Source organism: Equus asinus, chromosome 15 (genome assembly GCF_041296235.1).
Source record: "Equus asinus isolate D_3611 breed Donkey chromosome 15, EquAss-T2T_v2, whole genome shotgun sequence".
Taxonomy (NCBI): domain Eukaryota; kingdom Metazoa; phylum Chordata; class Mammalia; order Perissodactyla; family Equidae; genus Equus; species Equus asinus.
The window spans coordinates 7583756-7596926 of NC_091804.1; the positions used below are offsets into that span (position 1 = coordinate 7583756).

General features: G+C 43.0%; 1 protein-coding gene across 1 annotated transcript in view; it reads right to left on the reverse strand.

Annotated features, from left to right (window-relative positions):
- Positions 1 to 13171, reverse strand: part of PCSK2 (proprotein convertase subtilisin/kexin type 2) — a 262092-nt gene that overhangs the window by 64646 nt on the left and 184275 nt on the right. Inside the window, exon 6 of the mRNA XM_044748449.2 lies at positions 4832 to 4908. Within this exon, the coding sequence (XP_044604384.1) occupies positions 4832 to 4908 (77 nt within the window). The remainder of the gene's footprint in view (positions 1 to 4831; positions 4909 to 13171) is intronic.

The following is a 13171-nucleotide window of genomic DNA, read 5'->3' on the forward strand; positions in this document are numbered from 1 at the left end:
GCAACACAGTAATGGAATACAGATCTGCAATGCCTCACCAAACACTGACCTAAAACCGAGCAAGGCTGGAAGATTATTGACAAGGCGTGGGCTGCAAACCTCAGGAGAAGCAGGCAGCTCTAAAATGGACAGATGTCAGGGCCACTCGACATCTTGGCATGGCTGCGAAGGTGTGCCGCTCTTCCATCAACCACCAATCAATATATTTTTTCCAGTTTTATTGAGGAATAATTGACATACATCACTGTATAGGTCTAAGGGGTACGGCATGATGGTTTGACTCACATATATTGCGAAATGATTACCACAATAGGTTTGGCTAGCATCCATCTTCTCATATAGATATGATGAAAGAAAAGAAAGAAGAAAAAGATAAAGGAAAAAAATTGAATGGCAATAAGCAAAAAAATGTAATGCTAGATCCTGATACCTCACAGAAAATCAGTTATATCTGTTTTGCACATTATCGACGCCATTAAATGAGTATTATTTTCTACCTTTTTGCAATTTGGGTTATTACTACTCTTTGTCTTACTATTATTATTTTGCTTGGCCATCTGTATTTCTCTAATTGTAAGCTAGACCGTCTGTAGATCTCTGATGATAAGAAATTTCCTTTTCCAAATTTCTCAACTGTGTTTCAAATATACCCCTGGAGCTCAGATACTGCGTGTGATTATAAAATGGTTCACAGTAGAATAAATACACTTGCTCTGCTTAAAAAGGAATAATCCTACAGAATCAAATTAAGCACAGGGCAAGAAATTCTAATATTATCCATATCCCTCAAAAGCAGCTCTGCATATGTATGAAGCTATCTTTCGTAATGAGTTTTGGCTTTGAGTTTTAAATGTATTCTTAAAGAAATGTACGCTTGAGGGGAAACAAGTTAACAAATAAGTATGGACGGTACAGTAAGATGGTTTAGTGTCAGGAAAGCCCAGGAGACACGCTGCTATTGAACCCAGTTTCCCAGCCAAGGGGAATGTTTTCCCTGCTTGCTCTGGAGTGCCCGTTGTAGAGCATTTTATTTTCTACGTTCCGCAGCAGTGAGAACCCTGTGATGGGGAGCCACTGCCTGTTCCTGTGCAGCACTTGCATTTGAGTTCTAACTGGCTTTTGTGGCAGGCAGTGTGGCTGGAATGGCAATTGCAGCAAGCCCATTGCTCAGACAGCCCTATACTGGAGTTTTGGTGTTTTGGTGTGTATTGAAATGAGCATTTCTCAAGAGCCCCAATTCTACTGAACAGAGATGGGGCATTGGATTTGGTGCCCATGCCCAAAGAGAACACCTGAAGGTGGCATGCCTCGGTGGCTGCACAGCCAGCCAGAGGCTCATGCTGGATTGGCAGAAAACCTCGGCCAGTGCTGGGCTTAATGTTCCCGGAGCCTCTGGGTAGCACATTCCTTGAGTGCAGTGGGAGAATGGTCCTTGTCTGTGCCCCTTGCCCAGTTTCCTATCCGACCGCAAAGTCTCTCTTTCTCCTTTCTCCTAGCAGCCTCTCCAAACCTGTCATGCCCATCTCTTCTGTGAAACCTTCTTAGACCCATGCAGCGGTCTCTAACTCCCAGACCGGTTCTCCAGACCGCCTTGTGAACGTGTCTGCACCTCCTACCTCCCCTTCTTCACTAAATGGTACCCTCGCCCCAGAACACACTTGCCCCCACAACTCTACCTATTGCTTTCATTTAAATCCTAGACCAGTGCCACCTCTTCAAGGAGATACCCCAGCTTCCCCAGCCAGGGATAATTTTTCCGTGCTCTCCAAAGCATCTTTATCATGAGGCAGTGCATGTAATGGCCCCCTCACTGGTGTCAAATCCTGTCTCCACCACTTATTAGCTGTGTCACCTTGCACAAGTTACTTAACCTGTCCATGCCTCAGTTTCCAAAATGGGGATAATAAAGACAATACCTATTTCAGAGGGTTATTATGAGAATTAATTAAATTATCACATGCAAACCACTTAAACCAGTGCTTGAAACATAGTAACTGCTTAATAGGCGTTAACTTTCCTTGTGTTATTTTAGCCTTGGCTACGCTCAGCACCGCAGTGATTCGGGCATCTGCCGCCTCCTCCTAGGACATTGCAAGCTCTTCAGAAGCTTGCACACCAAGACTGATAGTTTCACGGGTACTAAACTAAAGTCCCAGTTCTGTTTATTGCCTCTTTTTATGCCCTATGCTCTTTAAATTTACTTCTTATTGTGAAAAACATCAAAGACATACAAAAGTAGAGTGAAATCTCATGTACTCATTGCCTGGCTTTAAGAATGATTAACTTGTGCCAATTTTACTTCCTCTCTAGCCCTAGTCATTCCCCTCCCTCCTGCTCCAAACCCTAAGTTGTACTGAAGAAAATACCACGCATATTTCATCCCAGGGGGATTTTTAAAAAAAATGTATCCTACACTCATGGGAAGGATGCTCTGTTTAAATTCTCCTTGTGCCAAGTAGGAATCATCTCCAGGACACACCTAATCTTTTGGACCATGGATCCCCCCAGTGCTGTGGCCTTGAACTCTGACTTACCTTCCTCCCATAATCATTTACAATGGTACTTATGTTTTGAGAGGCCATGATTTCAACTATGGCACCATCCAATCTAACAAGCCATGGTGGATGAGCATCTTTGAAAATGACTTGATAATTGAAAAAAGCCCCATTTATTGGTCAAAGTAGACACTGTACCTTGAGTCATTGGCTCCCCAAGAGGCAAGGATCATGCTTGCCTGACTCACTGTGACTGTGTCTTGGGCAGTTGGACACTTGGGAATTTTTACCACTGACAATGAAGAATTTTATGGCACTAAGCACTAATTAGTCCTAGTAAGAGGATTTTAGCCAGTTTAAAATTAAACTTTCAAGAACAAATTTGCAAATGAAAATATTTAAGATAGAAGACGTTTCCTCCTTTTTAAAAAAAGAATATTCTTACAGCATATCACACAGGTAGGGGAAGGCTGTGTTTGGGTTCAGAAAATGGGATGGGTGGGGAAGCCATTCTGTCGGTAAATTATTATGCCTGGATCAACCCATCAAAGATGAGTTTAGTACCATCTAGCTGCAGAGAGATGGCAAGCAGCTGGCATACATGTTGCTACTGCCCTTTCTGATATCATATAGACGATTAGTCATCAATCAGCTTGAAGCCAGGCACTCCCTCATGGGCCTTCTCAACACACTGTTCCAGACTGCCGTTACCAGTTATGTCTCTCTCCTAACTTAGTGACAACTGTTTGGTAACTTCACGTCCCTGTCTCTGAAAATGATTTATTCACCAAGGGCATGGTAGGATCCAGGGTTGCCAGTCATGGAGGTAAGAGACACTTCATGTCAAATTTCTCAGACCTTTTTTATAGAGCCTCAATCCCTAAACACACACTTCCAAACACTGTATGATAATTTTAAAGCTGAAGAGGCAGTCGATAGAGAGTGAATTGTGCTATTGGACATCGGCGATGATCTTTTTAAAATGTTGCAAATTTGAATTGTGTTTCCTTTGTCATTTTCTGCATTTTCTGTAATGGTCAAGCCCCCCAATCCACACGCCCTGTCTGTACCCTACAAATTCTTAGGTCAACTTGCTAACTGGAGGGACAGAGTTTATGCTCCTCAGGCCACTGGGAACCTGTCCCTGGCCACTCTCTGGCCACGATGCTTCTTGTTTTTTATAATAAAAATGATGCTCATAAGAGAATCGTACAATTTGGATTTAGAAACATTTATGAAACTTGGGTTCAAGTGTTGGCTTTGAGTATACTAATTGTTTGAGCAGGGAAGTCACTCAACCTTCTGAGCCTGTTTCCTTATCACTAAACTAAGTATGACAACATTCATTTTGTCTACCATGAGTTTGCCATGAGAAGTAAAAGAAATGAATAAAGTGCTGTATATATACTATAATTTTTTTCTTTCCTGAGGAAGATTCATCCTGAGCTAACATCTGTGCCAATCTTCCTCTATTTTGTACGTGGGTCACCGCTACATTGTGGTGTAGATCCACGCCTGGGAACCGAACCCAGGATGCTGAAGCGCATCCCACCAAACTTAACCACTAGGCCCCGGGGCCGGCCCCCAGGTACTATAATTTTATACTATTAGCTGAAGTTTGTATGTTCTAATGAAGTTCACCCAAGAACATCAATAACAGGAAAGCACTAGATTTAAAAAGTATCATTTTCTTTGATTAAGTAAATGATACATCTTTATTTCTTGATATGTCTTAAATGCAATCAACCATTTAGGCAAGAATTTTACTTGGGGAAAAAATAGACTGCATTTATATGTTTAGTTGCAAGATAGGCTGAAGAGAAGTCACCCCTTTGGATGGACCTCTGGGTAGTTTTGCACGGTAAGCAATACTTCAAACCTCTGCCAATTACTGCTCTGTTGAAAGGGACTATGTGAGGTGTGACAAGGTTACAGCAGAAACGCTTTCCAACAACATCTGGACCCAGAGCCGTGGGGCAGAAGTTCCTCAGCAATAGTTTGAACAGCTCGAGTGAAGTCGGCCTGTGTTAAAGCCCCGCCCGGGGCCTGAGGAGATATTTCTTACTATTTCTGTTTCCTTTCACCTTTAATAGATGAAAGCGGCCAATAATTCCTAGTTCAACACGATGAAATAGTCAAAAGAGAATTCTAGAGGAAGATTGCAATACGAAAAAGATCCAAGAATTTAGAGAATGTAGTCATGAAGAAGAAAAATCACAATATAATTTAGTGAAGCATTGAGATTATTTTGTTGGCAATGGTCAAACCTTAAAAACAAAACGGAGCAACAGAAACCCCCAAAGCTAAAGTCAAAGACCCCTCGCGAGGCTGTTTACCTGTTAAACCAGTCGTCTGTGTACCGGGGGTACGGATAGGGATCGTTGCTGCTGAAGTCATAACTCGCTTCGGCATTCTGAAAGACACAAGGTGTCACACCAGGTCAGTGAGGCCAGGGGCACAGGCGAGAGAAAGCGCTGCGAGACCCTGCGGTAGTCACATGTTGATAGTCCCTCCCTGGGCGCGGTGTCAATGTTCTGCTCTGCACCCGCCCTGGCAAAATGGTGGCAGAGCTGAGGTGTGTCCTTGGATCTTCCTGTCCCCCTTTATCCCTTTTCCAGGCTTCCTTATCCTATCCTATTTCAGGCCTTTAAGGGGCTAGCAAAGTTGAGTCCTGTGCTCTCCAGGACTGTCTTCATTTGAGGTTGCGTTACCCGTTGTGGGTAACTGGGGTTCACCTGGAATCCAAGGCTTATGTTAAATTTCCTTGGGCTGATGGCCAGAATGTTCTAGTTCTCGTGGCACAAGTGAGGTGGCCGCTAGAATTTTCTTGCTTTATGCAGAAGGCTCACTTCCAGCTTGCTGCTTCAGACTGACGTAGGCTTGTCTCCTTTACACATAGGGGTGTTAGACCCCTGCCCAAGCCCCTAACGCTGTCCACAATATCAATCTCATTCACCCACTCAGCAAATATCATTAAGAGTCTAATAGATGCAGAGACTTTTCCAAGTATGGGGATACAATGGTGACATCCCTGCCCTTGTATAACTTATGGCCTAGTTGGGGGACAGACATCAATTAAATGATCAAACAAATAAATGTACAATTGCAAACTGGGTGAAGTCTTAAACCCTATAGGCTATGGTTAGAAGTTTAAATTCTATGCAATCCAACACCTCCTTTTTTTTTCCATTGAGAGTCTTTCCACAGAAATCAATTATTTATTCACTTGACTTGTCTTTATGTGATTTCATGTTTTAATTTTTTCCACTTAGGTCTTTAGTTGGTTGGCCTTTTATTTTGGTCAATGATGGGAGAGGACCCACGACCATTTGGTGACTAATCCATTCTTCCCCACTGCCTTCTCTGCTTGCCCTGGGGGGCTGGGCTCTGAGAAGCTCCCTTCTCCGCACCCCATTCTTCTCTCTGTTGTTTCTGAGTCTGTAGTAGAGACCCCAGATGGTTTTCTGGGCCACACTATACATTGGGCTTGGAAACCCTGGGTGGATGCATATTCCAGCTTGGGCATTTCTCAATTCCAGTATCCTGAGACATTATCAGGAATATGGCTCCTTTATGGGGTAAAACATTTTAGTTTGTGACACAATTTAGTTTGCAAACTTAGTGTATTAGTGACACAATGTTTTTAATAGAAAATTGACCAGTTCCATTAGTTTGTGTTTCCATTGGCTGGATGAAAAAGAGCTACCAGTCACCAGTAGTTGTGATTATAACAACTGTAATCCTATTTAGATGTTTTGCTTGGGACAGAAGTCACCCTGAAATTTGTTTTTAAAAATTTTTAAATTTAAATTTCTTTAGTTTTCTTAAGGTATAATAGATATTCAAAACCCTCCACACATTTAATGTACTCATCTTGATGACTTCGGACATATGCATACACATGATACCATCACCACAACCAAGGTACCAAACATATCCATCCAAATCCCCTTGTATTCTTTTGTATCTGGGTGGGTTTGTTTTTTCTGTAAGAACATTTAACATAAGATCTATCCTCTTAACATATTTTAAAGTGCACAATACCAGATTATTGATGGTGTCGCACAGCAATGTTCTAGAATTTATTCATTTGCAATAATAAAACATTTATACCCATTGAAAAACCATCCCTCATTTCTCACACCCCCTACTAGCCTATTCAAAATTTGGACCAGTCCCTGTATTTTGAGTCTTGACTACAGCTATCCTTTCTTCCAGAATCAGGATCTTCCTTCAATCCCTGGCCTGCAGAGAGGACCTCTTCCTGTCTCCACCAGCCATAATTATTGGCACGTCCCCAGTTCTGCCCCTCCTTCTCCACTTAGATCCCAAGCTTCTTTCATTCACCTTTAAAGTTGAATTCTCTATCTGGTCTGTCATCCTTTTCTCTGGGAGACCCTCTCAGTTTTGGCATTATTTTTCTTGATTTTTCTTGAGATATTTGGATCTCAGTTCTTTTGAGGGATACTGTTTTGAAACAGTAACTTATTTGTCTTTCCTAAGTATGTTCTGTTATCCCTAGCCTTCCCTGAATTTTTCAGACAAGAGCATTTTTAGATGGAGTTGGTGAGGTAGGAATACCAAGAGAAACACAGGTTAACACTTTTTGTTTTGGGTTTCAAAGCTGAGGTTGAAACTTAAGCAATAGATTCAGAAGACTGTTTGCTAAGCCTGGTTTGTTTCTCCCTGGAATAGACTAAAATTCCCTGTTCTAAGGCAAGTTGGATGGAAAATTCAGCGATTAGCCATTGTGGGGCCTTCAGAGGGGGCCCTGAGTGCTACCTCTTTCTTCTGAGCTGTGTTCTGAGAGTGGGATGGGGGTATGTTGGAATGTCCAACCTCAAAGAGGTCTGAGACTCATCCTGTGACAGGGGCAAGGAGCTGCAGATCGGAAGCGGCTCTGCGAGGCATCTTGGCTGAGAGGCTTGGGTGACCCCACTCTGCCTTCCCATGACCCTCAGCGCAGAGCAGAGAGCAGCAGAATATTTTGTGGGAGGCTGAGATTAGTGAGAACATGACAGGGAGAACCAGCTGGCCTAAAAAGTTCAGAGGTCAGGACAATGAGGATCCAGGGTTCAGGCAGGATCTGCATGAAGTGATGACCTGGGACAGTGGGAGTGGGGATACGGCAGTAGGTCCAAGGAGGACAGATGATGACAAACAAGCTCCAGGACCCCGTTCCCCTCTCCTTAATGCTGTGTTAGTCCTTTGAAGCTTGAGGGCAATCCTGGAGACAGGGAGGTAGGGGCAAAATCTGAGTTGGCCAAGGTCAAGTTTTCACCATTAGTGCAATCAGGCTGGCAGGTAGATGTTGAATTCAATTAAAGAAAAATACAATCAGAAGTTTCGGCACCTTCGTGTTTCTGCCTCAGTGATCGACTGGTTTCATAAACTTTCCACCCTGGCTTACCTTTCTGGCTCATGATTATCACCTGTGGTCTGAGCTGAGGCTTTTCGCCTCCAATTTCTGACTCTGGAGAAAATGGCTTGCCCTGAGGTGGGTGGGCGCCAGAGCGAGGAATCGGAGAGTTCTGACAGCAGAGCCTTTGCCCAGAATCCACAAACTATGAGACCACTTTTATAACAAGAAGAAAGGCCATGTGTTGTCTGGGGTCAAATTCACCTCTGAACGTTGAATGGATGATGACTTAGGAAGTCTAATTATTTTGTTGTCCTTACAATTAATTTGATGACTAATGCTTAATTCCTTGAGTAACAGTCTATACCGAGTATTAAAGAAGGCAAACAGTTGTTCTTGCTTGGCTGTACATTTTCTGGCTAAAACTCAAATGGTTGATAGCAATGAACAATTTTTTGCAAGGGTTCTGTTTATACTTTTATAGCCAGAACCTAATCATTTATTGATTTGAATTATTATGTTGTCTTCTGTAAAATTATTTGTGTACAGGAATAAATTAAACTGGCCTTGACTTGCACGAACATTTGGGAGAAGTGATGTCTCTGTAAATTTAATGCTCTGGTCATTCTGGGCTAAGCCAGATGGTTGTTTTGGTTTGAACTTTTCCCTAATTTCTTCCTAAAATGCATTAGTCTATGTTCTTGCTTTAAAAAATACTAACTGTTTAGTGAACAGAATTTAATCATTGATGATTCAGGATCAGGATGACTCAGAGTCATCATTAAGAACTTGAATTATCATTGTACCATCACGCAGAAAGGGAGACTGGGCTGAATCCAAAGTGACCTCGGGCTTCCCTGGAAGTTATTTCTGGAAGAAACTTCTGATGATGGCTCATTTTCTCTTATAAAAGTTGAATGTGGGGGGAAGGACACCTCTGGTATTTGATAATTTTAAGGCTTAATTTCTGAATATTTGAGTGCACAGTCAGAAAGAAGATTAGATTAGCGTTCAGCAAGGAAGTTTAATAGTTATAGGTTTGGCTGCTGTTTGCACCGGCACTTGTCTGTCAGATGGCCTGCCTGCACATTAAGCTAAGAAATGACAAGGGACTTATGTTCACGAAATCTTTGGACATGTTACGTCTGAGGTGCTGCATTTGTGAGGCTATCAAAAGCACAGGCTGACAAATGGCACATGTCAACACCAGGGCTGGTCTTACCAGGCCAGTTGGTAAGAACCCAGTGGTAACCATGGCCACTGTTTTAGCATTCTCAGAGAAGCTTCTGAGACCACTGAGACTGAACCCTTGAGACTATTTGGCTTTGGCAATATTCCTGTTTTCTGGAAACCGTACTTTCCTTGTCTTTAAAACGCAGATGGTAAGACTATAACTACTTGGTTGCTCTGAGGATAAAATGAAGGAATAGATACAAGCTGGCAAGCATATTGCCCAATACAGTGTGGGAATTCTCTCATTTCTTACTTCTCCTTTTGTGTCCATCGTCTTTGATGGAAAGAGTCACAAAATAAGGCCCACAGGCCAAATCTGGCCCACCACCTGTTTTTGTAAATGAAGTTTTATTGGAACATAGTCATTTGTTTACGGATTGCCTATGTCTGCTTTTGCACTACAACAACCGACTTCAGTTGTGACAGAAGCCCACAAATCTTAAAATATTTACTATCTCTTATAGAAAGAGTTTGCCAACCCTTGACTGACATCCTAGGCCTGTTGGGCTCCCAGGTTGCCCTTTGATAGCCTGAGGCCTGCACTGTAGCATAGCACCCTGTCCTTGTCGTCCTGAGGAGCCTCCTTTGCTCTGAGACATGCCTGTCGTGTGTCTCCTTCTCTGTAGGAGGGCTGTAGCTGCTGAAAAGGAAGCTGATGTAAACCAGCCTCGCTGCATGGCCTGGAGTTTGAAGTTTACTTCTCCTGGGTTCACGCCAATCAAAGGTGGGTTATCAGGCGTTACAGCACTCAGAAACTAGGGCTCAGCCCACTGGGGCGCTCATGGAGGCAGCAGAGAGCATCTACTGGGATGGAGAGGAAGCCCCACCGTTGTTTCCACCAACCCCCTGCCCAGCACTGGTTGAGGGCTGCTCCTAGGGTCACCAACCCTCTAGTTCTTCTGTCTTTCCATCTACAAGAATCTATCTGTTCCCATGATCAGACATCGCCCTGGGCAGAGAGAGGTAGGTGTTCTCAGTAAGGCCCTCCGGCTCGCAGGGGTCATCGCTCAGGTGATATGGGTACATGTGCTGGCTGCTACACAAGGCCTCATGCACCTTTCAATTTTAAAAGTGATGCTGCGTTGGTATTCTGACAATACTGGACTTACAATCTTGTAGTAGGCCAATGTGTCTAATATAGGGGTCCGCTGGAGCAAACTCTGTGGTTTGACTATAAAATTAGGAAAGTGGTATCTGTAATCAGGGCTGCCATGTACAGCCATGCAGGTTGTGCCTTGCATTAGGGTGCATGCCCGTGGGGAGGAATTGGGGGCTGCCTGGACGGACTCTGCAAGCTATCTGCCGTGGGGTGGGGCTTCCAAAGATAACTGGTCAGCCCAGATGGCCACCTTTTTCTCATTCTTCTGCCCAGAGAGGGCACATTTTCTAATTTGTTTGCCCAGAAGGAGGGTGCTGTTTTGCAACTTGCCCACCGGTAGGGGCACCTTTTTCAATTTCACACAAATGTACCAGGTAAGTACTAGCAGGTCTAGGAGGCACGGTAAGAAATAGGTCTCTCTGGTTACAATCGTATATACACTCAGACCTCAAAGAAATGGTACCAGGGAGACAAGATGTCCCCTGTGAAATGTCCAGTAATGCCAGACTTAAATAATATATCAAACAATAGGAGTTTATCATCATGGGTACAGCATGGCATATGATTAATCACCAGTATAATTCTATAGCTATAGGATCTCAGAACAAGAAACTACATCGAATTTGTCCCTTTCTTCTGGCTTGCTACTTTCCCTGAAGGCATTTAACCAAATAACCCAGCTAGGAGCTGTGTAACAGTATTAGCTGAAATTGCACTGTGCTCATGGCCTAATGAAAGAGAAATGAGCTCCCCCAGATAGGCTCTCAAACTGCAACCCTGTTGCCCCAGAACAAAGCTCATCTGTATGGAAACGGAGCAGCAAAATAGCCCAGGCCATTAGAGCCTAAAGAGTTTTGCTACTGCACCTACTTGCATCTAATATGGTCGTGGCTGAATGTTCCCAACTGTGCCTATTTTGATTTTCCTCGAATAATTCTCCCACTTGCACTGGTTTAACGATAATGTTCAGCTCACTTTTGACTGAAACCAACATTAAAGGGATTTATGTCTATATTAAGTCTGGCTGTAAAACTTAATGAAATTTAACATTTCTCCAGCACTCAAAAAATAAAAAAAAAAATGCATAGTCAGAAAATTGTTTGCAGTCTTTCTTCTATACTCCTAAGATTTCCAGAGTCCCGTATTTTTCCAGTGACAGTATGTTCTGTGACTGTGGGTTTGACACCTTCCTTTTTGACACCTATCACTGCTTCCTTTTTGCTCCTGGAAATTCTGGTAGTTTCTCTAGTCACTGGAGTACTCTCCAGGTAAGAGGAACGATGCAACATAAGAGCCAGGGTGGGCAAGTGTCACTGTGCCGCAAGCCAGGTCTAGGACTACTGGGCATTTTGTATTTTCCAAAGCTGAGCAGCTCCATCCTTTGGCCCTCGATGTCACTCTTATCAGCAGATTTCAGAGAAGTTCTAAGCACTAAACATAAGAGGAGGCAATAATATTAATTCCCAATGGTTCACATAGTGCCCTAAATTAATAGAGTGCCTTTAGGTTTTTCAAAAGAGTTTAAATTCTCTTCTTTTATTTAATATTCTCCAAAACCCTGTGGTGTAGGAGAGCAGACATAATAGAGGAAGAAGTGGGCTGTTACCATCTCTAAGAAACAGTCCAGGCAGCACCTCTGGACGGCTTCTTTAGCGTTATCTCTGCCTGCCCATGACTTCTTGGCTCGTCTTTTACAGGAGGTATTTTATAAGGCCAATGAAGCCTGTGTGAAGCTAGACTGAGGCCGATTCCCATGCACGAATTTTAAGAGCAGCCCTAAAAGCATGAATTCCTGGGGCTGACCTGATGCATCGAAGGGAAGCTGCCACTCATTGTAATTAATCTCCAAGAGCTGGCTCTAAGACAGGGTCCAAAATGCGTTCAGAAAAAATCTACATCTTTGTTTTCATTAGGTGCCAATGCAAATTTACCATTTCCTTCAATTATGAATGGAGACTACAAGCCACAGTACTATTCCTGTGAGCTTGTCACCAAATGTACTTTCATATCACATTTTAATTGTTGCAAAGATGCTGAAATATCTTTTCTACTCTTACCTGCCCCCAGATTTTGATATTTAATGCATTAGTAAAGACACATATTACCATTTCACAAATGTGTGTTTTTAATCTTTTGTGTTTCCACATAATTGCTTCCCTTGATTATCCCATGTATTTTGTTTTATGTATTTAAAATACTATTCTAAGAATGAAGGGAAAGAGACACTTGTGTGCACAGGTGGTTAGTGTGAAAATTGGTGCAATCTCTGATGAGAGAAGATGCACAGACTCCTGGACCAGCCATCCCACTTCTAAGCCTCTATCCTAAAGATGTACTCACACATGTATGAAATACTTGCTTTCCAAAGTATTCACGGCAGCATGATTGTAAAAGTGAAGGACTAGAAAGAGCTTAAGTGTCCAACGTGGGGATGACTTAAAATAGATGATGGTGCTCCCACACGAGGAGAAACCGCAGTCCCAGCAAAGAATGAGGCATGGGGCCCGCAGCGAACTCACTCCCAGGAAATATTGTTAAGTGAAAAAAGCAACGTGTAGAATACAGAGCATAGCGGCCCCCATTTGAATAGAAGAGAGGATATACTTGATGGGAAACACATCTAGGATTTCTGAAAATATACACAAGAGCCTTTTTATAGTGCTTTGTGTCTAGGGAGGAGCATGGGGTCTGGGGTGGAAGGAAGACATACCCTTTTATTTTGTATAAAGGTTTTTTTGCCATAATAATAACAGGTAATACATATTGAGTGCTTATTTTGTGCAAGGAACTCTTTTAGATGCTTTGCATTCATTGGCTCCTCCTTATGATGGCCTCATGTGATAGTACTCTTATCACTCTTGTTCTGTGAGCAAGGAGACTGAGGCACAGAGAGGTTGAATATTTTGCCCAAGGTCACACAGATGAAAGGAGGGGAGCAGGGATTCAGACCAGGCAGTCTGGCTGCAGAGGCCTCCCCCATCTGTG